The 24,569-nt window shown below is 39.4% G+C and overlaps 1 protein-coding gene across 3 annotated transcripts in view; it reads left to right on the top strand.

Moving 5' to 3' along the window:
• The first annotated feature begins 1,163 nt into the window (after positions 1–1,163).
• The window catches only part of Gria3 (glutamate receptor, ionotropic, AMPA 3), a 286,749-nt gene continuing 263,343 nt past the window's right edge, over positions 1,164–24,569 (top strand). For all 3 annotated transcript variants that reach the window (XM_013018079.1, XM_013018080.1, XM_013018081.1), the window contains exons 1-2: positions 1,164–1,520; positions 2,665–2,823. In XM_013018079.1, the coding sequence (XP_012873533.1) occupies positions 1,412–1,520; positions 2,665–2,823 (268 nt within the window). In that variant the 5' untranslated portion in view covers positions 1,164–1,411. The remainder of the gene's footprint in view (positions 1,521–2,664; positions 2,824–24,569) is intronic.

The following is a 24,569-nucleotide window of genomic DNA, read 5'->3' as shown; positions in this document are numbered from 1 at the left end:
TGGGCACGTTCATACATTGCATGATTTGCAGGAGACCACGCTTCACTGAGGTCCATGTTGGCTATATGATTTCATAGGTACTTGCCTCCTCCTCTCAGAACGGAGTTGGAGAGAACAGATTACCTCTGTAGTCCTCACTCAAGCGCCTAGGCTATTTCATCCAGTTGGAAACACCAAGGGAGCAAAGCATAAAGGGACAGTTTCTTCCAATCTTAACTTTGAATCCCCACCCCCATCCCAGCTCATTCTTACACTTCTCTCCTAGGTCAACGGCTGGACTGAGCGTCCATTTCATTAACCTTTTAGTTACCACTTCCAGGCACATACTTTTTATCCCCTTATCCTCCCAAGCAATCATCAAAGCTTTGCCCCTGACAGATGCAAACCACTTCAGCATTTGAATGGTGGGGGGAGGGACACACCTCCCAAAGCTGCTGGGAACCCAGTGGGGGTTGTTCGCTGGCTCTGGCATCTCTGCTGTAAAAACTGAGCGGCAGAGACCGGGCATGCGCAGCATCTTTGGGCGCATTGTGATGGGAACTGTTTGTCCGAGTCTCTTTACAAAGACTCAGGAGTAAGCACTAACCCCCTACCCCCAGACCCTCGTCTTCAAATACACAAAGGCAGAGGTAATGCAGCTTTAAAAAAATGGGGACTGGCCTCAGTTTGAAAGCCTGGTCCTCTTGAGAACTGGTGTATTTCCATTGATCCCATCTCCGGTGTTGACAAACGCCAGCGCCTAGGCTTTGCAGTCGGGGCTGCAGTTTGCAGAGGAGCTAAGCTGTGTGCTGCTTTAATTCCACGTCAGATCAACTTTGATCAATATCCCCCTACCGGCCCAATTGGGAGAGCCCAATTCACCAGTGCAGAGCCTTTTTGCTCTTTCCTTCTTTCCCCTCTCTTTTACCCACCATCTTCAGGGAAGGGTGCTCTTGGGTTTTCTAATTTCTTTCTGTCTCTCCTTTGATTTTTTTCAGTGTTTGTTTTGTGTCTTAGTGTGCTCTCTCTCTCTCTCTCTCTCTCTCTCTCTCTCTCTCTCTCTCTCTCTCTCTCTCTCGTCACCCCCCCTCTCAAAAATCTCTTTGGCAAACCCAGCTTGCAGCCAATGAACCCGCCTTCCAGATTGGTGTGAAGAAGTGAGGTGGGGGCGGGGAGGGGGTGTGAGAGATCCTGGGGGGGGAGAGAACCAGGGAGATAGAGAGCGCGCTAGAGAGCGCAAGGGAGAAGAGAGAGAGAGAGAAGAGGAGGTGGCGGAGGAGGAGGACTACTGTGGGGTGGAAAGGAAGAGTGAGCGAGAGCAAGTTGAGGGGAGGGGGTGTAAGAGCCGGTGAATTCTTTTTCTTTTTCTAGTATTATTTTGACGACTCCCGAGTTGTGCCCATGCTCTTGTCAGCTTCGTTTTAGGCATAGCATGGCCAGACAGAAGAAAATGGGGCAAAACGTGCTCCCGGCGGTCTTCTTTTTAGTCCTGGGGCTTTTGGGTCATTCTCACGGAGGATTCCCCAACACCATCAGCATAGGTAAGCGCCAGCAAGCCAGCCAGTGGGGCCAGGCTCCTGAGACCACTGCCCAGGCTGCGCCGGTCCCTGTACTGCATGGCCTGGGGATGGAGAATGGGCAGAGGTTGTAGAGGGGATCTGAGCTCCAAGTAGAGGGCTAGTCTGGGGAGTGTTGGGGGTGGGAGAAAGGGTCTCCTGGGACTAATGCGGGTGGTCTGCTGGGTTTCCCCAGCTGACAGGACCAAAAAGTCCAGCCAGAGGCTGGGATGCTGCGGGCGGGGGGTGGGGGGGGTGGTAAAGAGTCGCGGCTTTTTAGCTCGCTGCTCTGGACTTTGCCATGGTTTTCGTGCAGCCACTGGAAGTTGTCCCAGGGTGATGCTATCTGTCTGACTGCATCAGGGAGCCTACCCCTGGCCAGGGGCTTCCTGTCCCGTGTCTGTAGCTTCTGTGACACAGGGTAGTATTAGAGGAGATGGATCCTACTTTAGATCCGCCAGACCTAAGCAGCAGCAGGGTCGGTGGCTGGAGGATGGGGTAGGACGTGGGGGTGAGACCAGGAGAAGAGTGAGCTAGCAAGCAGCAAAGTCACGCACACCACAAATTCATGAATTGCTGCTATGTCTGTTTGGAGCCTGGCTTCTGGGAACTGGAAGGGAGTTTTCTCTACTGCTGTCTGTATTTACAAGTAGAGAAGTTAGAAATGTTGCCATTACTGAACTAATCCCCGAATTGTCATGGTGGAGTGTGACTAATGGGGAGAGGAGATGGGGCAGCAAGAGGAATGAAATTTGTTTTTCTTCCCCACCTATCCTTTTACCCTGGGAAAAGATGAACCAGCTTGGGGGGGGGGGCAGAGATGAAAAAGGCTCTGCCTAAGAAAGAACCAAGTCCTACTTGGTTCTGTCACCCTGACCCAAAGCAGCCCAGGCTTCGCTTTTTGTCCGCCCCCCCCCCCAGCCTCTTCAGTCTAGAAAAGGCAGGATTTACTTAGCTAAAATCTGAGTTCCTAAGTCTTGAAGAAAGACACACAGGTTGAAAATTCTATTCTCGGTAGAGCATCTCTAGTAACACTGAGAAATATCTGGTATTTAATGTTCCCAATTTCTAACTTGTCCTAGGGTGGAGGGGGTACACCAAGCCAAATCTCGGTTCCCTTTGCTTATAGGTGGACTTTTCATGAGGAACACAGTGCAGGAGCACAGCGCTTTCCGCTTTGCCGTGCAGTTATACAACACCAACCAGAACACAACTGAGAAGCCCTTCCATTTGAATTACCATGTTGATCACTTGGATTCTTCCAATAGTTTTTCTGTGACTAATGCTTGTAAGTAGATCTGCTATTCCTCCCTTTGGGACCTTGGGGACCTCATTTGCATTTTGCTTGTGATGGTTGGGGTCTGTCTGTGTGCTAGGGGGTGATTGTTTCAACAGACATAATATTCTAGTCAATCCTAGCTTCTCATTGCATAAATCAACCCCGGAGGAGCCTGCCTTGGGGCTGAAGACAGTGGGCAAAACTCAAAGTGGTGAACAAAACTCTGTGGTGAATAATGTTTGATGCAAAACTTTCATTTTCTTCCCTGCCAAACTGGCGTTCCCTCCCCCGCACTCTTTTTAGCTGAGAAAAAAAAAAGAGAGAAAGAAAGAAAAATAGCACGGTTGTTCAGGGAAATTTCTTCAGATGGGATCTTTAAAAGAAGAAACAGCAGCTTCTTGATTGAGTCAATTCAGGATGTACATTACTTAAGTGTTAAATCTGGGTGCCTAGCAGTAGGGATAGCTGAATTTGACAACTGCTTAATGTGTAGCAAGCAAATATGAGAATCCTGCAAACAAGTGACCTTGAGAGACAGATTAGACTAGGTTCCCTGGCCTCTTTCTGTCCTAGAATATCACCTTTCATACTGAGAGAGCTCTGATAGGAACTGAGAAGACTCCAAACTGATTCTAAGTGATGAATACCTAGCAAACTGAGAAGAGGTAGAAGAGGGTGCTCAGGTAAAATTTGGGAAAGCTGGTTCTGTCTCCCCTGGTGTTGTTTACCCCAAAGACATTTAAATACAACTCTGATCTTAATTTAGAGCAAGAGGTTGGTTGGGGAATAGTGGAGGAGTGGTGGCAGGAAAACCACATATCAAAATGAAGAATTTTATCAGCCCTAAAGTCATCTCCAAAATCCATAGTTGTGCTAGCAATTATTCCCCTGCAAAGGGAATATTTTAAGCAGTATAAACACAAGAACCTAGTTAGTTAATAGCCTGTTGGACACAAGGTTTTACTTGAATGGAATATTTTGTGAGAAAGACCAAGAATTCCTCGTCTAAGATTATTTCATTAAAAGTGTCACAACATTGAGACCAATGATGGCATCATATGATGTTTCAATGGCTGGTGTAGTTTTGATTTGTTTTTCTTTTTTTTTCTAAGGAAAAACGTTTGGTGGAATTAACCTTTTATCCATCTTTATTCAAACCCTCTGGGTCAAAAGATGGAATTTCCAAAAATTGATGGAAGGGTCCCCAAGGACACAATTTCCTTGAATTTGAAGATTTGCACCAAGGGGGTGGGGGTAAAGTACCTTGCAAGAAATGTGACAGTTATCTTTCAGAAAATTTTAGCTGAAGGTGCAGATTCATTTATGAACATACTCTGAAATAGTCAGTATCTGACATTCTTGGTCTTTCTGACATTGACAAAAATAGGAAATTATTAATTCTAGCTAAGTGTGAAAGTTGCAAAATGTCTGGCTATCCTTTGCATCTTATTTCAGTAATCCCAGCCTGTCTCCACAGCATTTACAACACACATCTGACTCTTAATCCCACAGCACTGTGATCTCTCAAGAGGCTGAATCTCAAAATACAGCTTCTTAAATATCAATTAGAACAGATTTAAAACCAAATACATGAAACGATTAGGGTTTATTATCATTAATACCAAATAGCATTTATTTCAACTTCCTTCACTGTCTTTCTCATTGACGGGGATTGGGATAAGAGAGCCATTTGGCTTCTCAGGAATGATGAATTTCCAAGGCTTTTGGTCCTGTTCTTAAGGCCAAACCAAATTGATACCTGCCAGCGTAGGGCCATCAGAACCCTATGCAAGTAGCAGTCAGGAAATGATCCTTGACATGTGAAAGTTTCAAGTTTGGGAACAGGTAATAACTCATCCACATTGGTATTGTCTTAATATTTTAACTCTTGGGGCAATAAAGGAACAACCATGGGGGTGGGAAGCAATTGATTAAAATCTCTCATCCTAAATACACAGCACCATTATTTACAAAAGTCTAAGGACTTGAGAGTGTGGGAGAAGGGTTGTGGCTAACTTGATGACAAGGAAAACAAAATCAAAAGGTTACTTTGCCCTTGGTTATGTCAAATGCACACATTGAGCTAATACCACACATGGAATAATGCATTCAGTTGCCTGCGCATCCTCAGATGTTACAGCTCAGAAGACAAGTGAGGAAAACTGTCATTTTCTTCGACCCCTCAAAACATTAATGTCTGAATACCACAATCATTGAATAAAGACCAGATCTCAAAATTGTCTCCTGGCAGTTGCTGTCTGGTCTGAGAAAGAGGACTGATCCAATAACAGTCCCTGAATGAAGAAACTAATAGTTTCAAGGGGCCAGAGAAACCCCAGAGGTATCTGATTTCTATCTCTGGCTTCAACTGTTCTTTTTTCTTATGGATAGAGGGACCATGCTTAGTACTAGAACCTAGAAAGTGACCTCATATTCCATTCCTCTAAGTGACTACATTATTGGACAAAGGAAAATCTCCTCTACCCTCTGCCCTGCTCTTCCTTGGAAACCTAGGGCAAATTTGAGAAGATCCAAGATCAGTTTATGTCTGGTACAATATGGAATACACTGTTGAAAATTAAGAAAGTTTCCACTGTTGCCATGCAAAAATGTCCACATTCAGCTTTCTCTAACACTAGAGTTGATCTCCTCTGATGATCTTTACTGCATTCTCAATTCTAAGCCAGGCACATACTTTCTATGGTTTAGGCATACAGACAAGTTGATAGACAAAGAATGAGCAAATAATAATACCCTCAGTATGTTCCCCCGCCCTTTATTTTCCCTGTGTATTATTCCTTACCCCCTGCAATGTATTTAGAAGACTTCCTTACAATGAATCCCAAGCATCAGTTATTAAGACTTTATTAGTAACCTTTTTTTTTGCACAAACCCCATAAGGCTTGCTTAAGACAGATTCCAACTTTATTCTGTGCCATAAGAGGCCAATAAAAAAGCTCCCTGGCTTTCAAAGGTGTTTCATTTGGAATCTCAGCTCCAAGGTAAATTGAAGTTTATCAAAGAGACTCATTTGATTTAGAGTACATGTTCCCATTTCATAGAAATAGAGTTTGCTGTCTTACTTTTCTGTTAAGCTAGATAAATCCAAATAAAAGGATAGGGTGAATATTTTGATTTCAGTATACATGCAGTGGTAAGCATGCATTGGAACTCAGACACACACAATCAGTACATATATGAAGAGATGTATACACATTTTAGAAGTCACATATCTATTCTTAAAACAAAACAGATTTCATCATCCTCAGGTCTTCAAGGGTGCAGAAACATCAGGAGACTGCTGGGTCCCATTGCAATGCTTTGCTGCCCTGGCTCCTCAGGAAACACCGCCAATTCCCTTGAAGTCCCCTCCTGTGTCTTGCTGCTATGCACTTGTAGTGCACTCCACACTACACCGCCCCAGCCTCTGCAGTGTCAGCTCATTAGCACACAGATCTCATATTCCCTCTCCGCACTGTCATTGCAAAAATTGCTGTTGTACACCTTTACAGCCAACAAATGTGCTCATGGATTACGCACTGTTTGCAAGAAGCAGAGAAAAGGCAAATGTAACCTTAAAGGTTATTTACCACGGAATTGTGCTCTAAACACATTGGCTTAAATAAAAAATCAGTTGATGAAAGCTCAGTGATGATGGTGGGACTGAGAATAGGGACATAAGCTCTAATAAAGCCCCAGGCAAAATCCCTTTTACTCCCTAAACTTAACTCATCAAGTGCAAATTTTTATTCTACTAATTTTTTCAAGCTAGTTGAAATATACCTGCTCACTGAGAACACATTCCTTTTTATAACTGAGCACAATTTGCTACCAAGTGTACTTAGCCGAAACAGATTTTTGTCTTGCCATATAGTCACAATCTAATTATCTAAGTATTCTAATTGCCAAGATCCATTTAACCATTTAAGTCCATTTGGGAAGGAAATATCTCTCTTGATCCCATGCTCTGCCATTTGGTGGGGTTTGTTTTATTTGTTTTGATTTGCTAGGGATGTCTGTCTTTTTCTTGTGAGCTTTGGAACCAAGGTAAAGACCTCAGGATCAAGGCTCCTACCCTGAAATAGATCTTCACATCCTAAACGTCTGCTGTGGCTCCACCTCCCCACATCACTGCCGGATCATTGTGCCTTTGCTGCTTTCCCTTTCTTCTCTGTCTGCTGGCCAGTCTTCAGTAAGCTTACTGGCTTAGCTTACTTCTCAGTCCCTCTAGCCATCTGGCATAGCCTACTGTAGCACAAAGAAGTCACCTCAATGGTGCTAGTCAAAGATTTAAGTCACCTTCTTAAAGGTTTATTGTGGTTTTTTTTAAAAAATCTGTTTTTCATAGGGGAGGAGGGAGGAAGGTGATACTGTACATTTGAGCCATAAAAATAGATGGCAATCAGCAGGCTGTAAAGGTGAGCCTCCTGCAAAGTGTATTCCCTTCCACTTACGACCACGTCCTATTGATCTACTAAAGGAAGATGGGAGGAAAAGAAGTGTTTGAGGGAAAATGAACAAAGAATTGTTCTGTTCTCTGTAGTTACTGCAAAACGGAACATGATTTTTCTTTTCTCTGCACTTATAACTTCTTTCCCTAAATGAAACTAGATTTCTATATCCCATGACTTTTGTCTCTATGGAGGCTGTTTTCTTAATTTTGTGTTTCTCTACCTAGCCTGTAGGTAAAGATAGAGGGGGCTACTTGAAATTTTAGGAGATGCTTTTGGCTTCTGATAGATCTTTGAATTTTATTGTTCTAAGTAGTCAGAGTGGATTGGTTGGTTTCATTTTAATGGATTGCAAAGTAAAAATAAAATGAAACAGCTGAAGTATTAGTAGTTCTCTTTGTATGTTCATTAAGATATTTGTCATTTTCATGGAATAGATTTAAGGATTAAAAGACAACATGAGCTTTAAGAGATGGCCAGGATTTTAGAAAGTACAATTTATAACTTTAGAAAGGGATAAGCATTCTTATCCAAGTGATTTATCTTTAAAATTTTTAGATGGAGGTTGCAAATATATTCTTATAAAACTTTCTATCTTCCATGAACTTTAACAAAATCATTTGTATACTTTACCTGTTTCATTAAAAAAATCAAGTTTCAGCTCTATTCCATTAGTTTGGGTCTAATTAGATGAAACATTCAAAAGAAGGTGCCATTAAAATCCCAGGTAGGATTGACAGGTATCCTTTAACAGGAGAGTGGAGGTTGTACAGATACAAAAGGAATTCTCTCCCTTCTGAGAGCTGCTCAAGATATGGCAGGATATGTTGGGGCTCCACACACAGAGCCACAAATAACATTGGACTATGTATGTGCCATGTAAAAGATCAGTCCTTGGAAAAATGTCAGCATGGACTGAATTTGTTTTCTTCATACTTCTATCTTTTCTATTGCTGTTATTTCTTCTCCTTTCTGTCTCTGTTCGGCTCACGTCCCTTGCTGCTTTCAAACTTCCCTGCTCATGGACTGGCCCTGATCCAGTTGCCCTAACCACATGGAACTTATCTAGGGACTATTTATTAACATGGAATTTTCATTGGAATATTCCTTTTTCTCCTCAGATTCTATACACTAGGAATAATAGCTTCTTATATCTAATACAGAAACATAGCTGAAAGTAGCAAGTAAATACACATAATAGAGGAGGATTTTCTTTAAAACCAAGGACTATAGGGACCATCATGTCTCAATATCAAGGAAAAATACTTAAATGGGAGTGTTTTGGTATATAAGGCTCATGGTGCCGGTTCACTATACTCAAATCAAAAATCAACTGGCTTTGACCACAGAAGAATTTTACTGGCCAAAGTAAAATAACTAGCTGCACAGAGTAGGTTGGATGTAAGTATATCTAAACCATAGGCAGGTTCAGCTGTTCATGTTAAACGTAAAACTCTTTGGGACAATGGTGGAGACAAACAAAATTTATAGGTATTAATTTTATTAAATAGGCAAAGGTGGGAAGGAAAGAAGAGGTAAGAAAGTAATAATGGCAGTGAAGATGATCAAAGCACATTACATGCATGTATGGAAGTGTCATTATGAAATCCCTCATGTCCTATGATTTAATATAAGTCAAATAGGTCTCATGGGTGATTCTTTACAAAGAAAAAGGAAGGAAAAGTCAGAAGTTGCTTATTAGACACTGGCAGAAGATGTACTGCCCATAAAGAAGGCCACAAAAAAGGAAAAAGATGATGAAGAAGCTAAGTTGCAAGCTGAAAGTTTCCATTCCTTAAGATAGCATGTGCTGTGCCACATTTTACAAAACAACACCCCTCTCAAAGTCACTAAATCCACCTCCATCTCTCCCTTGCCTTGGCTCATGTATACACTCTGGTCTGCCTAATGGAAATAACCAGCATACTATCTTCTGGATTTCCATTGAGACAAGTAAGTATATATAGCCTCCATTCTAGACCTCCCTGCTCTTTAGTTCTCAAATGGTTGTCTTTTTAAGCAATTAACCTCAACACAACTATCATTTGTCCTTATTAGAAGGAAGTAGAGGAGGAAAGACCCAGAAACACAACAAATCAAAGAAATGGGATTGCATGAAATTGCAGAGCTTCTGCATGGCAAAGGACATAGCTAGCAAGATCAATAGAAAGCCCACAGATTGGGAGAAGATCTTCACTAGCCAACAATGGACAAGGGTCTCATATTTAAATATACCTGGAACTCAAAAAATTAAATCCCCCAACAACAAATCCTCAAAGAAACAATTGCCCAATAAATAAGTGAGCAAAAGACTTAAAGAGAAACTTCTCTGAAGAGAAAAGAAGGATGGCCAATAGACACATGAAGAAATGCTCAACCTCCTTAGCCATAAAAGAAATGCAAATCAAAACAATATTGAGATACCCTCACCCTAGTCAGAATGGCTATAATCAAGAAATCTAATAACAACAGATGCTGGAGGGGATGCGGACAGAAGGAAACCCAACTGCATTTTTGGTGTGAGTGTAAACTTGTTCAACCACTTTGGAAAGTAGTATGGAGGTTCCTCAAAAGACTCCATATAGAGCTCCCCTATGACCCAGCAATACCACTTTTGGGCATCTACCCAAATGATCACAAACAAGACCATACTAAAGCTACCAGCACAGCTATGTTTATTGCAGCATTATTTATCATAGCTAAGATATAGAACCAATCAAGATGCCCCTCAGTAAATGAATGGATCAAGAAAGTGTGGTATATACACACAATGGAATTCTATGCCTCCATCAGAAAGAATGACATTGCCCTATTTGTTAGGAAATGGAAATACTTGGAAAAATTATATTAAGTGAAGTAAGCCAGGCCCAAAGAAACATAGGTCGCATGGTTTCCCTTATTTAGAATAACTAGTGTATGTCTGAGACAAGCAGAAAAGGTCAGATAAGTTAATGTTAGGTAAAATGAACCCCAAGATAAGGACTCAAATGTTTTTTCTTTCTTGTTATTGTTTCTAACATATTTATAAGATATTTCTTTGTTGCTTTGTATGTCCCTCCCCCATGGTATAACCCCTGTTTTCACTGTATTTGATGTTGGTATACTTTGTGGAGGGGAAGGGAAAAAACAAATTGCTTAAATAGGCATACAGGTGGACCCGTTGCAACAATGAGATGTACAAGATGTTATGTTGAAAAAAGAACTTTACAACTCTGGCAGGGGATGGGGGGGCAGGGGGGAACAGGACAGGAGGGGGGAGGATGGGGAAGACGGTGAGGGGAGGGAGATGGGAAGGGATTAAGGGGAAATAAAGGAGGAGGCAACAATGCTTGATAAGGAATGTACTCATTACCTTGCCCATGTCATTGTAACCCCTCTGTATGGTATTTTCACAATAAAAAAAAAGAATGAGGACAGGAAATAGTGTTGGTAATGATCCCTCAACCCTATGTAGGTACCGTGGCACTTTTAGATCTTTCATGTGTATATCAACCTGGGAATCTTGTTAAAATAAAGATTCTGATTCAATAGGTCTGTTGCGAGGCTGAAGACTTTATATATCTATCAAGTTTGCAGGTGATACTAAAGCTGATGATCTTTGAATGACACTTTCAGTAAGACAAGTCTAAATTAGGGAGATGATAATCACCAAAGAAAAAGCCTTTTCAGATAAACTTTTATCCAGGTTTGTAGATGCTCAGCTTCCAAAAAACTTCTGTAAGAGACATATTTTTTAATTTTTACTCACAGATGTCTCTATGACATTCACAACAATCTTGTGTCCATTTCAGCCAGGTAAGTGTCATAATTTGGTGTCTGATGAGAACATTTACTTAGAGCTGTTTATTTGCTGGGATGTGGAGGAGAAACTAAAAGGTAGGCTGAGAGAGGAGGTAGCTCATGAATCAGGATAACAGTGTATTGGCTTTTTGCCACATCCCAAAATGTCCCTTTTAGATGCAACTGCTCAAGAGATCTAAGGTTGGCTTGTGGTTCTAACTCCCTTTCCTCTTTGCTTCTGTGGGTCAAGGCATACCAGAAGGAGACATGTAACATCTGCTTCTCAGCTGTTTGACTTCTCTTAAAACAGGGATAGAAGCAAGAATTCCAACACAAGTCAAATCCTTGCTGGTCCCAGAAGAGCCTAAAAACTGACTCCATTTTTAAGGTCTGTGTGAGACACTCACTTATGGGAAGTAAAAGAACCAATGTCACTTTCTAACATAACTGAGCTAATAATTACTCTCAGAAAGTCATTAAAAGGTTATCCAGTACTATTTGAAGATGATAAAATGGCACCTAAACCATTACCTCCTATAGTCTGCCATTAATCTTTATTTCTACAAATCCATGTGGGTTATTTTAATGAAAATCCATGCTAATTTGCATGTGTGCTACTGGAATTGAATGAGTTAAATCTTCATCAGCCACCAATATTTCCAGTTACCACTTATCACCTTGCAAAAGTCAGGGCTGTCCAAGACATCTGCTGAAGGAAAGGGGGTACCATGTAGATACTGGGCACTCAGGACATACTATATCTACCCTTGAGGATGAGGAAGAGGGCTTGACATATACATTATCTTTTTTAAGCATTTGTCATTCTCCCTGGGTAAATCGGAGTACTTTATTCATTACGGATTCAATTGCCTTTGACTCTGATTAGTTTTGATCCATCTGGTCACATCCTTCTGATTACAGTAGGTCTGTGCCTGTCCTGACCATGGTTGTTTGCTGCCCCGTACTATCTCAACTTTATGATCCTCTAAAGTTACCGTGGAAAAATTTTAGAAATAAACCAGTTTGTGGTGAAGTGAGGTCAGAATTTTTTAAATTTTTTTTAAAACTTGTGATTTAGGGCAGGGAAGGTGGCTCAGTGGTAGAGTGCTTGCATGCATGAAGCCCTGGGTTCAATTCCTCAGCACCATATAAACAGAAAAAGCTGGAAGTGGTGCTGTGGCTCAAGTGGCAGAGTGCTAATCTTGAGGTGAAGAGCTGAGGGACAGAGCCCAGTCAGAGTTCAGGCCCCATGATCCCCACACCCCCCCACACAAAACAACTTGTGATCTAAAATAGTCTCCCTCAGTTATTCATTATTGGCTGACCAACCTTGCCAATTACTCATTGAAACTAAGTTCTTCATCTTATAGCTACCTAGAAAGGGCTCAGCCTATAAGCAAGAGATGACCCAATAAAAGAGCAAGATGTGTAGGTGGGTAAGTATTATGCATCTTGTCTGGGTCTCTGTATGTAAACACTCTTGTAAATATAACATAGAAAGGCTACTGACATTTATAGTCAGCTAGAACTTGTTACAGATTCTCCAATATTCTTGGGGGGTGCTTGTTTTATTTTTTTATTTTTTGTATGATTTTTAATTGTAAAAAATGCTGTACAGAGAGGTTATAGTTACATGAGCAAGGTAACGAGCACATTTCCTATTGAGCATTGTTGCCTTCTCCTTTGTTTTCCCCCTACCATCTCTTCCCTCCTACCTCCACAACTACTGCCCCCAGCCAAAGTTGTAAAGTTCGTTTTCAACATAATGTTTTATACATCTCATTGTTACAATGGGTCAACCTGTATCCTTATTTAAGCATTTTGTTTTTTCCCTTCTCCTCCCCGAATTAGAGAAGTGTATATATAAGATGCAAAAAATATGGAACGTTTCACAAATTTGCATGTCATCCTTGTGCAGGGGCCATGCTAATCTTCTCTGTATCATTCCAATTTTAGTATATGGGCTGCTGAAGTGAGCAGTCTCCAATATTCTTATATCTAATTTCAAATTCCAAAGCTACTTGTTGATTAGTTTAAAACAGTGTTTCTTGAACTGGACCAGTTACATTAGAATCAACAGAGATGTTTATTAAATATTAATTTCTGGATCATATCTCAGAAGGATTGAATCAGAAAATATAAGATTAAGGTGTATGACAAACACTATGGGTGATATTAATGCACATCAAATTGGAGAATCCTGGGTTTAATAAGCCCTGATACCACAATCAGATATGAACATTCAGAATGCAAATCTATTGGACATCCATCAAGATATTGTATCAGATACTTTCATATGTTGTTTCTCTGTGTAAAGGAGATTCTATTGGATCATGCAAGCATTAGTGAGGTGGGCTGTCAGGCTAGGAATCCTAAAATTGAAAGAAGTAAAAAAATAGCCTCAGAGTCCCTGAGAAGAAACAAAAAAGCAAAATTATTCTTTCAGATGGAAAGTAAAGACACGGGAATGCTTTTCATTTTAACAATGTTTCTTCTTTCTTTGCTTGTTAGCTAATGATTGCTATTTAGCTACGTTATAAACTAGATGTCATGGCAAATGCCAGCCCATTCATTAAAAATAGATATGTTATAATCAGTTTATAGGACATCATTGTACCTTCCATCCCATTATTGCTATCAACAAATTTAAAACCATAGTTGAAGTAATAATAACTACCAAGTAATAACTACTCATTGAAGCTTTACCATTTGGAGCTCACTGTGCCAAATATTTTATATGACTTATGGAGTCATCACAATATTGCTAGAAGGGAGGGCCTCTCATCTTCATTTTATACAAAAGGAATCAGAAATGGTTGAAAATGTATAAACAATTAGCTTAAGGTCCTTCAGCTGGCAATGTTGTAGAAGGAAGATTCTACCTCAGAATTTTCTCCCACTAGAGCCTGACTCAGTTTTAACTGCAGTTGAAATCTTAATTATAGGACCTAGAAAGATGACATAAATATTTCATTGGAACTAGTATGATTATGGAATAGTGAGGCCTGTGGCAATCTGGATATCTTGTGATTCTAGCTCCAAATCTAATTTTTAACCCATTATGACACAAGCAAAACATTTACAATAATAGTACCTGAGGTGACTAGGAGTGGAAAGTGCCTGTTTTTGACCTCTATACTCCCATTTTTGATTGATAGAAGTTCTGTTACTTGTAATTATAACTATGAAGAACAGCCAGGAGAAAAGCTTTTCTCAGAAGAAAAGACCTAATTTTGACTTTTTCCTCTTAGTGTATCATCAAGTCATGTCACTTCAGTAGAACTATCTCTCCTGTGCTCCTACAGACAGACATGGTTTCTATGGTAGTTTTCCATGACTAAATGCCAACTCAATTCTAACTTCCCCCTAGGCAATGCTGAGGCCTACAGCAAGGTCTGAATACTGCCACAAGGTCACTAACAAGTGCTGAACTCAGAAGAGGTACTTCTGACTGGGCTGGCTTTGGGGAAACAGCTTAGATGCTGATGCATGCAAACTCCAAGCTCACAAATGGGAAGTCACTGAATGAAGCAAGAATCTAAACACCCAGTGTAGGAGCTTCCCATATACTCCAAGAGGCTCATCAAGTTTAGGCTAAGGTCTAAAACAGAGAAGTATAGTTATGTGTGTAGAGTTTAAAATGACATAAGCTAAGTTGGCCATTAACAATCATTAGGCTCTCTTTCTTAGCTATCAATAGTCTTCTATAGTTGAAGTGAGGGCTATAGGTCTTGCCACAATCTCATTACCTGGCACAAAAGGAAGCCACAAACAAAATTCAATAAATAACACTGAACAACTATAAAACAATTGGACAGTGTATTCTGTAGGCTCAGTAAAGTTCAGTGTCCTGCCCTTTTAGGTGTTCCAACAGTAGTTTGTATGTGGGTTCACCTGAGGCAGAGAAGAAAACATTCTAGTGGCATGATTAAGCTACCCAAGAACCTGTCTTTTCACAGTGTAATTTACAAGTAGAGCCTAAGGGAGCATTTCTAAAGGATAATATTCCAAATCTTATTAGATACCACCGATGTCTTCTTTCTCCTAGAGTTCTTGTGAATACTTCTATAACATGTCTAACCAGTGCCCAGATGTGTAATACCATTAATTTCACCCATGATAAAACCAGTGTTAACTAGCAAAGCTTCTGGTATTTGTTGGTGATAAACTCCTGGAGTGCTTATATAAAGACTTCTTGATTTGAAGTTTATGAATGCTAGATAACCATTTCTGTACTATGTTTTTCCCAATGAGGGTAATTGGCCACATACAGGCTGTTGATTAAGACTAATCTGCTCACATATTTACTGTGATTTATGTTGAATCCCAATAAATTTCAAAAACTAGAACATTTGTGATATCATATTTCTATGACTGGGGGAAATAGTAAAACCTGTAGTGGAAATGGATTTTTAAAATTTTTATTGTAAAGGTGATGTATAGAGGGGTTACAGTTATATAAGTCAGGTAGTACACACATTTCCTTTTGAATAGTGTCACCTCTTCCCTCACTTTCAGATTTCCCTCCTGAACTCACCCTCCATAACAATTTGCATAGTTCATTTTCAACACAGTGATTGTTTAAATGAGCAATGGTCCAGGTATTAGGAGATTTGTGTTCTAGTCTCAGCTCTGGCATCAACTGTCTGGTTGAACTTGGACAAGTCTGTCTGCCTCTGCTTCCACTCTCGATTACTTATAAAGTGTGGAGGTTCTTCTGAATGATCTCTAGGACATCTATCTTTGAAATCTTATTATGAATTCATATCCAGTTCTTGTCATCTTATTGAAGTCAGTGCCTTGTGCTTTCTAGGTTAGGTGATCTGCCACTTGAGCCTCACACATCTCCAGCTTTTACTTCACTTTTTAAATGAGAGAAGACCACAAAAATGGAGCCACTTAAATGATTCTATATCCACAAATTTTTATGCACATTCATCTATTTTTTTGTTTCTATGAGATTTTACAATGAAACTATTGGGCAAGTTATGGTTTTTCTTTGTTCATTCCATTTCTTCAATACTACTTGTGATAATTTTGGCAAGTTACTTGGCTCCATTGTACATAATCCACAAAGCCATATAAAATATTTACAATAGTGGCTGACACATATTGAATATTATTATGAGTACCATCATTAGTTCAAAACATTTTGAGATTTGGGTCCTAAAAACTGAAATTTACTTTCATTTCAAAAATGAAATCTCTTGTCACTTTAGGAATTCAATTTCCTTCCTGAACAGCTGTTCTGTTGAGCCTTTGTACAGTTTTCAGTTCATCAAACCCAAGATTCGTTTTTTTCTGCCAAGAAAGGCATCACAACACCCCTTCAAATTTCCAGCACATCAGTCTAACATCAAACATCTCCCACTCATGCACCCAAGTTTTCATCAGGAAATTGAACTGCATATTTATGTATATTCTAAAAGCCAAAGTATTCAAGGGAAGAGCTCATTTATTCATTCCTGGCCATGAGTTTTGTACCTTACTCTTAGAGCAAAGGGACGTTGTTTAACCCCTGCTTGGCAGAAAAATAAGTCTCCCACTTAATTTGGAAAGTATTCAAATGTCAATGAGAGGCTCTAAATTGGACTGCCTGAATTTGAATCTTAACTGCTTTATTAGTCATATGGTCTTAGATAAATTACTAATCCTCTCTGAGACTCATTTCCTCATCTGTGAAATAAGGATGCATGTAATAGTAACTACCTTCTAAGATTGTAAAGATTAAAGTGGATCATCAACATGATGCATGCTACAGTAAGTATTCAGCAAATGGTAGTTATTATAAACACAGAGTAGTGCAGTATATGCTAAATGAAGAAGGTAATTAGTCCAAATCAAGGTGTGGAAGGAATTCTTTACAATTCTGGCCATTCTGAAACTTCTGCAAACCAACTTGTATATTTGTGAATCTACTCACAATATTACCTTGGGCATAAGAAGTTTGGTTTAGGTGGGAAAAAAAAAACAGAAAAAAATGTGATATCTGAAAAATCCAAAGCATTTTCACTATTAGGCATAATCACATCACTATTAAATAGAATTGTCTAGGAAATAATCCTTTCTTACATTTTTTCCTAGAATTAGACATGATTTTATTACTATCTATGCTGTTTTGGTGGATAAAGCAGTATGGGGATAGTAATATGATAACCTTGGCACTTACTGTCTTAAAGGAAAGAATAATCTTTCTTTCTTCAAATGTAAAATCTTTTAATATGTTTAAAGTGGGAGAGTGCAAAAATGCATCTTCACTCAGACAAGGAAAAAAATGAACTGCCAATTGAGCTTTCCCAGATATGGTTTTTCATGAGTTCTTTAATTGTAGGTCATGGGTAGAGGGAAGTCTAGAGAATATCTGTTTGAGTAGATGGATTTTCTCCTTTTGATGGCTCTTGCCTGAGTCAGACTGAAAATAGCAAAGGAAAGTGATATAGAAAAGGTTAAAAGAAAAATTTTGCTAATGCAATTTTCCACATTTCAGTCTCCATTCTCTCCAGAACAAAGGTTAACTAGCTGATTCCACAGCATAGATTCACTAGAAAGGAGCCTGCTGAGGAGTACCAGACAATGCTGACTTGTTTTCTCCTCTCTCTTCCTTCTGTAATCTAGTGCTATTCTAACAGCTGTTCTCCCCAGCAGGCTGACACCTGGGTGATGACCAAAGGCAACTATGTTTTTGCTTCATCTCCAGTATACCCATGCTCTACCATCTATTTCATTCCTACCCAAGAACACATGTGTGTGTGAGTGTGTGTGTGTGTGTGTGTGTGTGTGTGTCTGTGTCTGTGTGTGTGTTGTAGATCTTTTATTTTTCAGATGAGGTAACTGAGGAACAGAATAGCTATGTGATTATCCCAAAGTCACACTGCTAGTTAATGGTTGAGCTAGGACTGTAATGTGTGTCTTCTAACTCTTGTCACTTCTCTATGACATCTTTCCAACACAATCCTCTTCTCTTGGCTTTCACTGCTGCACAGTGATATTCTATGTGAAAATGACAACTCTGCCAGTTCTAAATAGGTGGCAAAGGAGAAGAATAAATTCACAGCAAGTGAATTGGAAATGCAGGAATTCAGGGCCATGGTTAATGGTATCTTTCATTTAGTGCCCCCAGTGTTAACCTGCTATCATGTTAGCCCCCTCTGATTTATAGTAGAGAGTATAAAAAAACAACTGAAGTTCAGCTGTAAATCACATACTTTTGGAGCAATATCAAATATTTCTAGTCCAACAATCTCATTTTATAGATGAAGAAAGTGAGGACCAGAAAGAAGAGACTTGCCAAGGATGATGCAACTCCCTACTGGTAGAAGCAAGATAGGACTAGACTGCTAGATTCCCAAAGTAGGGTCATTCCCACCATGTTTTGCAGCCTAAGCAGAGAAAACTAGTCAAGCAATGCCATAGGTTTGACTGTGTTACGATTTTCTGATAATATTTTTCTCAAATTGTTTGATGTGTATAAGCCATATCACTCCAGTTTGATTTTTTAAATATAGGAAACATCTTTCCATGATTATAGAAAGTTAAGTGCAAAATTAATTCTTGCTCTCTGTAATTAATAAAAATGTCTTTAGAAATACTGATAACAAAATCATCTAAGAGAAGTAAATGTCATGCAAAATAAGGCTTTTCAGTACTTTTAGGTTTATATGATTTCCTCTTACTTTATATTATATTGGGAATATTTTTCCAGACCCTTTAAACTTTCTTTGAAGTTTGACTTTTTATCATTTATACATTATTATATCACAGTTATTTATGATATATTTATATATAAACAATTATCCTGTGTGTATATATAAAGATACATTTATAAATATGTAAAACTATTATATATATATATTTTTCTATTTAGGTAGCTTGACAGTTTACCAAAGGTTACAGTTACTTCTCAACTTCCTGTAAAATCTATTTCACTTGCTTTAGCCTTTGGAATGATCATATTTCTCCCACCAGATATGGCAAGAAAAATGAGAAATTAACCTTTCATCTTCTTTAGGATACATGTCCTAGCTAGGTGTGGCAGTACAGTCATAATCACAGCACTCAGGACCTGGAGGTAAGAAGATTGCTAGCTCAGGGTCACTCTGGTTACATATTTGGATCATGTTTCAAAAATATAAATAAAATGAAATATGATGCATGTTTTATAGTTCAGAACAGGCAGTATAGAAATAATGGTTATGCTTAGAAACCAAATTCTCTGGGTTTAAATTTTGGAGCCATTTATTTCTGGTTGTACAGCTATACATAAGCATCTTAACATCGCCAAGCAAACAATAAAGAAATAGTTTTTTCATTATTATATTTGCCAAAGGAAAAGTGCACTAGAGTTAAAGTCATAAAACCTAGGCTCTTTTTTCAGTCTCTATTGTCATCTAGCTCTATGACCTTGCATGAGTTATTTTAAGTTTAAGCCTTCAGTTTCTCCAGCCTATCAAAAATAGGGACAATAGTGCCTGATCTGCATACTTTACATGAATCAAAGGAGAGGATGCATGTGAAAGTACCTTGAAAACTACACGGTATGGTTGTTAAATATGTAAAGTTAGATGTAATATATGATTCTTATATGGCAGAACAGGAAAAGTAGGTGGTATATACTGAGCCTTAGAAGATGCTTTTAAAGAAATTGTCTTGTTACAGACAGAAAAAAAAACATTAGAAATCATCTAGTCCAACCTCTTAATATTATATAAAAGAAAAGAGATCCAAAGAGGAGAGAGTTCAAAGTATAGAGTCAATTATAGAAATAGGAGAATGCAGTTCTTCCGATTTCCCAAACACAATCCTAAAACAATCACTACAACATTTAATTAGTTAACTTTTGTTGAGAAAAAGAGTAAAGAAAAAATGGCTAGTTATTTGTGAAATCCATGTAAGTAGGGAACGATTAATTGGGGTTTATTGCAAGGATAAGCAAACTATAGCATAACTCTGTTATATTTTTAAATGCTAGTTTCCCAAATGAGACAGAGCAAGGAGGCAGAAAGATTACAGGGGGAGTGAGGCAGGTGGGGGAGAATGCCTCTGGACCTGACCAGATTCTGAAGACACTTCTTATTGTCCCCAGCAATGACCACTGCAGCAGATGGCTTTCTTTGATTATTAATATTTATCTTATCAGCCAGGCCTCAGTTATGTGCTTTTGGGAAACTTGGTAAAGTGGATGAAATTGCCAGTTGCTTGAAAATACAATTGCCAATTGTTTGAATGGAGTAAATTGATTACAGCCAGAGGACTATTCATTTTATCCTGGCATGCATGCAGAACACGTCAGTGAAGGGCTGCATTGCTGATGGCAGCTCCAAAATCGCCGCATTCCCTGAATTATATCACTCTAGGTACTCGGTAAATATATGTGTTGGATTCTTTCATCTTTACGTTAGTTATTTTAGCTGAGATGAGAGCACATAAATGCTTCTGCCTGACAACCTTTTCAAGTTCAACGGCATAAAAGGTTATTTTTAAAAGAATCAAGAAAGGAGTTTTTCGAAAGCAGGCTCTAAAGGTAACTAAAACTGCCATCTAATAAGGCAGCCCATTAATAAATGTACCAAGAAATGTACTACTGAGATATTTACGACTGAATTCACATGGTTTTTAGCACTAGAATTTTGGCTACCTTCACCAGCTGCCGCTGAAGCCTGGTCACCATCCCTCCAGATTTACCCCTATTCCAATCCTGAAGTGCCCCTTTCTGCCTTTTAGGTGAATATGACCCTATTGCCAGAGACCATCCCCATAGCTCCTGCCAATCGGGACAATAAGCCTTGGCTAGGAAACTTTGTATAAAAGCAGAGTTGTCTGTTCTGCTGCAGAGATCTCAGGCTGCTGTGCCTAAAATGGTCACCAGGTGGGGGCCACATAAACTCAGGCCTCTTTTATCTGGAGGAATTGTCTGGTACCTCCACAGTAGAAAGAAAAGGAAAATGACCCTGTTTACCAAGCCCTGGCCACAAGGGGCTCCCTTCAGAAGGCTCAAATGTAACACATTTCAGGCCAAATACAAGCCTACTTTGGGAAGTAAATATATGGAATCCCTTAGCCCAGAGTTGGTGCCAGCTGAAAACAAATACTGTAATAGAATATTCAACATATCCAAGACTGGTAAGGCAGTGATAAGTTATTAAGGGAAATTAAGTTATTTGGGAATTTGTTTAATGCCTAAGCTCAAAAATCAGTTAGGACAACCAGATCTTCTGACAGCCTCTGTGAAATAAGTCCTGAATATGTGTGTGTGTGTGTGTGTGTGTGTGTGTGTGTGTGTGTGTGTACATGGTCTCAGAATTGTGATTGTGTTTTCCAACTTCTAGTAGCAGGAAACTTAAATGTATTATTTAATGTTGGTTGACTAAAACTGAGTTGCTAAAATCTTATGGTTCCTCACAGTGAAATTCTTGTCCATGGAAGACAAGGTTATGGAAGACCATGGTATAAAATCCCCTTCTTGCTGTACTCCTACAAACTAGCTATGTGGCCATCATGTCTTTATATTTTACATTTTCCCATTTGTAAAATAAGAATATTACAGTAGCTGACTTCTAAGGTTCTTCAACTACATTCAGCACATATGATATTATAGGGTTCCTTGGAAAGCTTGAGTGGTGTGTGGAGGCCAGGTCTCCTCCTTTTCTTACTCCCACTTATTTGAAAGCTCATGGACTTTGTGAATTTCAGAAAATGTTATGTATTCCACCAGAACATCTCAGGCAAGCCTGGCATCTATAGCCAGAGGTAAATGCTTGGTAACTTATATTCAATGACCTCTTCTCCCCCCTCCCCAAGCTCTCAACAAGAGTTTTTTTTCTCAGTATAGTAGGAAATTTTAGGGTTATATAAATTAGAGGCAGTATTATGTAAATTTAAAGATAGAATTGACTTGGGTTAGAATTCTAGATTTGCCAGTTCTAACTGTGACTTCAGATTCCACATCAGTGATGTAACAGACACAATGCTGTCTTCCTTCTAGGGCAATTGTTAGGATTTGATGAGGACATCTTGGTCAGATGGTCAGCAAAAACCTGGTACAGTTAATTCTGCTACCAGCAAACACTGTTCTCTCTTCTCCATTAAACAGATGTTGAGCTCAAAATCAAAACCAATAAATCAATACATGCTGAGCAATACCATAATTTTTAAGCAGAAGCTAATGATTTGGCTTTTCAAGGCTTCATGTCTGGTCTTGGTAATGACATGTTCACATTTTGTCAGTGACCTTCTGGAATCTGCAGAACATTAACAGAACTGTTTCTAGTTAAAGTGACATTGGGTAACCCTTCAAATCATATTAACTTACATGAATGCTACTTCCCATGTATCTCAGTATTTAGAATCCTATAGTGTGACTGACAGAGAGGATAGTTCCCCAAAGTGACTTCTTGCTGTGGTTCATTCACTCACAACGCTGAACAATAATTTATCCTTAAAGCTAAACTCTGAGCTGGGTGCTAGTGGATCATGCCTATAATCCTAGGTACTTAGAAAGCTGAGATCTGGAGATCACCACTCAAAGCCAGCCTAAGCAAGAAAATTTGTGAAACTTTTATATCCAATTAACCCCAAAAAGCCACAAGGGAAGCTGTGGCTCAAGTGGTAGAGCACTAGCCTTGAGCAAAAAAGCTCAAAAACAGTGTCCAGGCCCTGAGTTCAAGCCCTACAACAAGGATGGACACACACACACACACACACACACACACACAAAGATAAAGTCTGAAATTCTAAGGTCAGTGAAATTGTCAGTCTCCAACATTCTTGAGTTCCCTTGAGTCCAAAGAATGAAGTTCAGCCTGGGTATGCAAAGCCTGTAGTTTTCAGGGTTAAGCCTAACCCATTTGAGAAAGAGGAAGTTTTGTCTTATGGAGATCAAATGAAGAGATAAAGCTGAAAAGACAATCAAATGATAGAACCCAAAAACCAGGTTAATCAAGAAACATTGATTTGCCCCTCATGTTCTGCTATATCAGAGTGTGCTTGGGAATTGAGTCAGGGGGAGTGGGAATGGCTATTATGAAGAATCTTTTTCTGGAACTCTCATGTACATTTTGCACAGGATTTCTAAAGATGATTTCTCATTTGGCTTTTTTAAGAAGCACTCAATCTTTGTTCAATCCAGTAATTAATGGATTTTGGTGTGACCAAAAATAAGCCCAAAGAGTTACAATGCTCGATAAGAAATGTACTCATTACCTTGTTCATATAACTGTAACCTCTCTGTACAGTATTTTTAAAATAAAAAACATATTTTCAAAAATAGATCAGGTGGAGCTGGGAAGGTTGCTCAGTGGTAGAGTGCTTGCCTTGCATGCCTGAGGCCCTGGGTTCAATTCCTCAGTACCACATAAGCAAAAAAGAAAAAAGCGGGAAGTGGCACTGGCTCAAGTGGTAGAGTGCTAGCCTTGAGCTGAAGAGCTGAGGGACAGCGCCCAGGCCCAGAGTTCAAGCCCCATGACCAGACCCCCCAAAAATAGATCAGGTAAGGAAATAGAGAGATAAAGATGATCCCTAAAAGTGAAGACCAGCTTTAGGATGAGGAAATGTGAAAGAAATGATGACCTATACTGACTGCTCACACTGTGCAGACAGCATCTCTGGTTTAAAAAGCTTCATATTATTAGTATAATAAAATAATCAAGTTATAAGGAGGAAAGGTCTATTTTGAGCTGATTTTGTGTGTGTGTGTGTGCGCGCATGCACACGCGCGCACACAAGCATGCCAGTACTGAGGCTTAAACTCCAGGCATGGTCACTGTTCCTTAATTTTTTTTTACTAAGGCTAGCACTCTACCACTTGAGCCACAGCTCCACCTCCAGCTTTTTGATGTCTAATTGAAGATAAGAATCTGAGAAACCTTCCTGCCTAAATTGGCTTTGAATCACAATCCTCAGATCTCAGCCTCCTGAAGAATTAGGCTTATAATTGTGAGCTATCTGTACCCAGCACCACTTTATTTTACTCACAGTTTCAGATGTGTTACTCTATGATTGTTTGTTCTTATCACTTTGGGTGCATGACAGCACACGACTTCATGGTGGGAGCATGTGCAGAGAAGGCCTGTTAACCTAATGGCAGGCAGAAAGTAGAGGTAGATAGGAAGGCACTAGATTCCTCAAATTTCTTTCAAGAGCATATCCTCAATAACATGCCTTTCTCCAACTAGACTCAGCTCCTGTTCAATGTTCCACCTCCTAATAATGTCACAGGCTTGGGGCCAAGCCTTCAAGGCAGGGGCCTTTGGGAGCTATTCAAGATCCAAATTATAAAAATGTGCAAAGGAAGGCTGATTGAAAATCTATTATACAAACCTATAGGCATGGCTCAAATGGTAGAACACCTGCCTAGCAAGTGAGAGATCCTGAATTCAAACCTTAGTATGAACAGAAAAAGAGAACTTTTTAGTTATGTAATAATATACGTAAAAGAGATATTAATCCTATGCATCCATTTTACAAAAAATCAGTTGTAGAGAAGTTAATGTTCTATTTCCAGTAAATAACAGATATAGGATCCATATC

Source organism: Dipodomys ordii, unplaced genomic scaffold (genome assembly GCF_000151885.1).
Source record: "Dipodomys ordii isolate 6190 unplaced genomic scaffold, Dord_2.0 Scaffold38, whole genome shotgun sequence".
NCBI classification, from domain to species: Eukaryota; Metazoa; Chordata; class Mammalia; order Rodentia; family Heteromyidae; genus Dipodomys; species Dipodomys ordii.
Note: the sequence above shows the minus strand (reverse complement) of the source record. Positions and strands in the feature narration are given on the sequence as shown.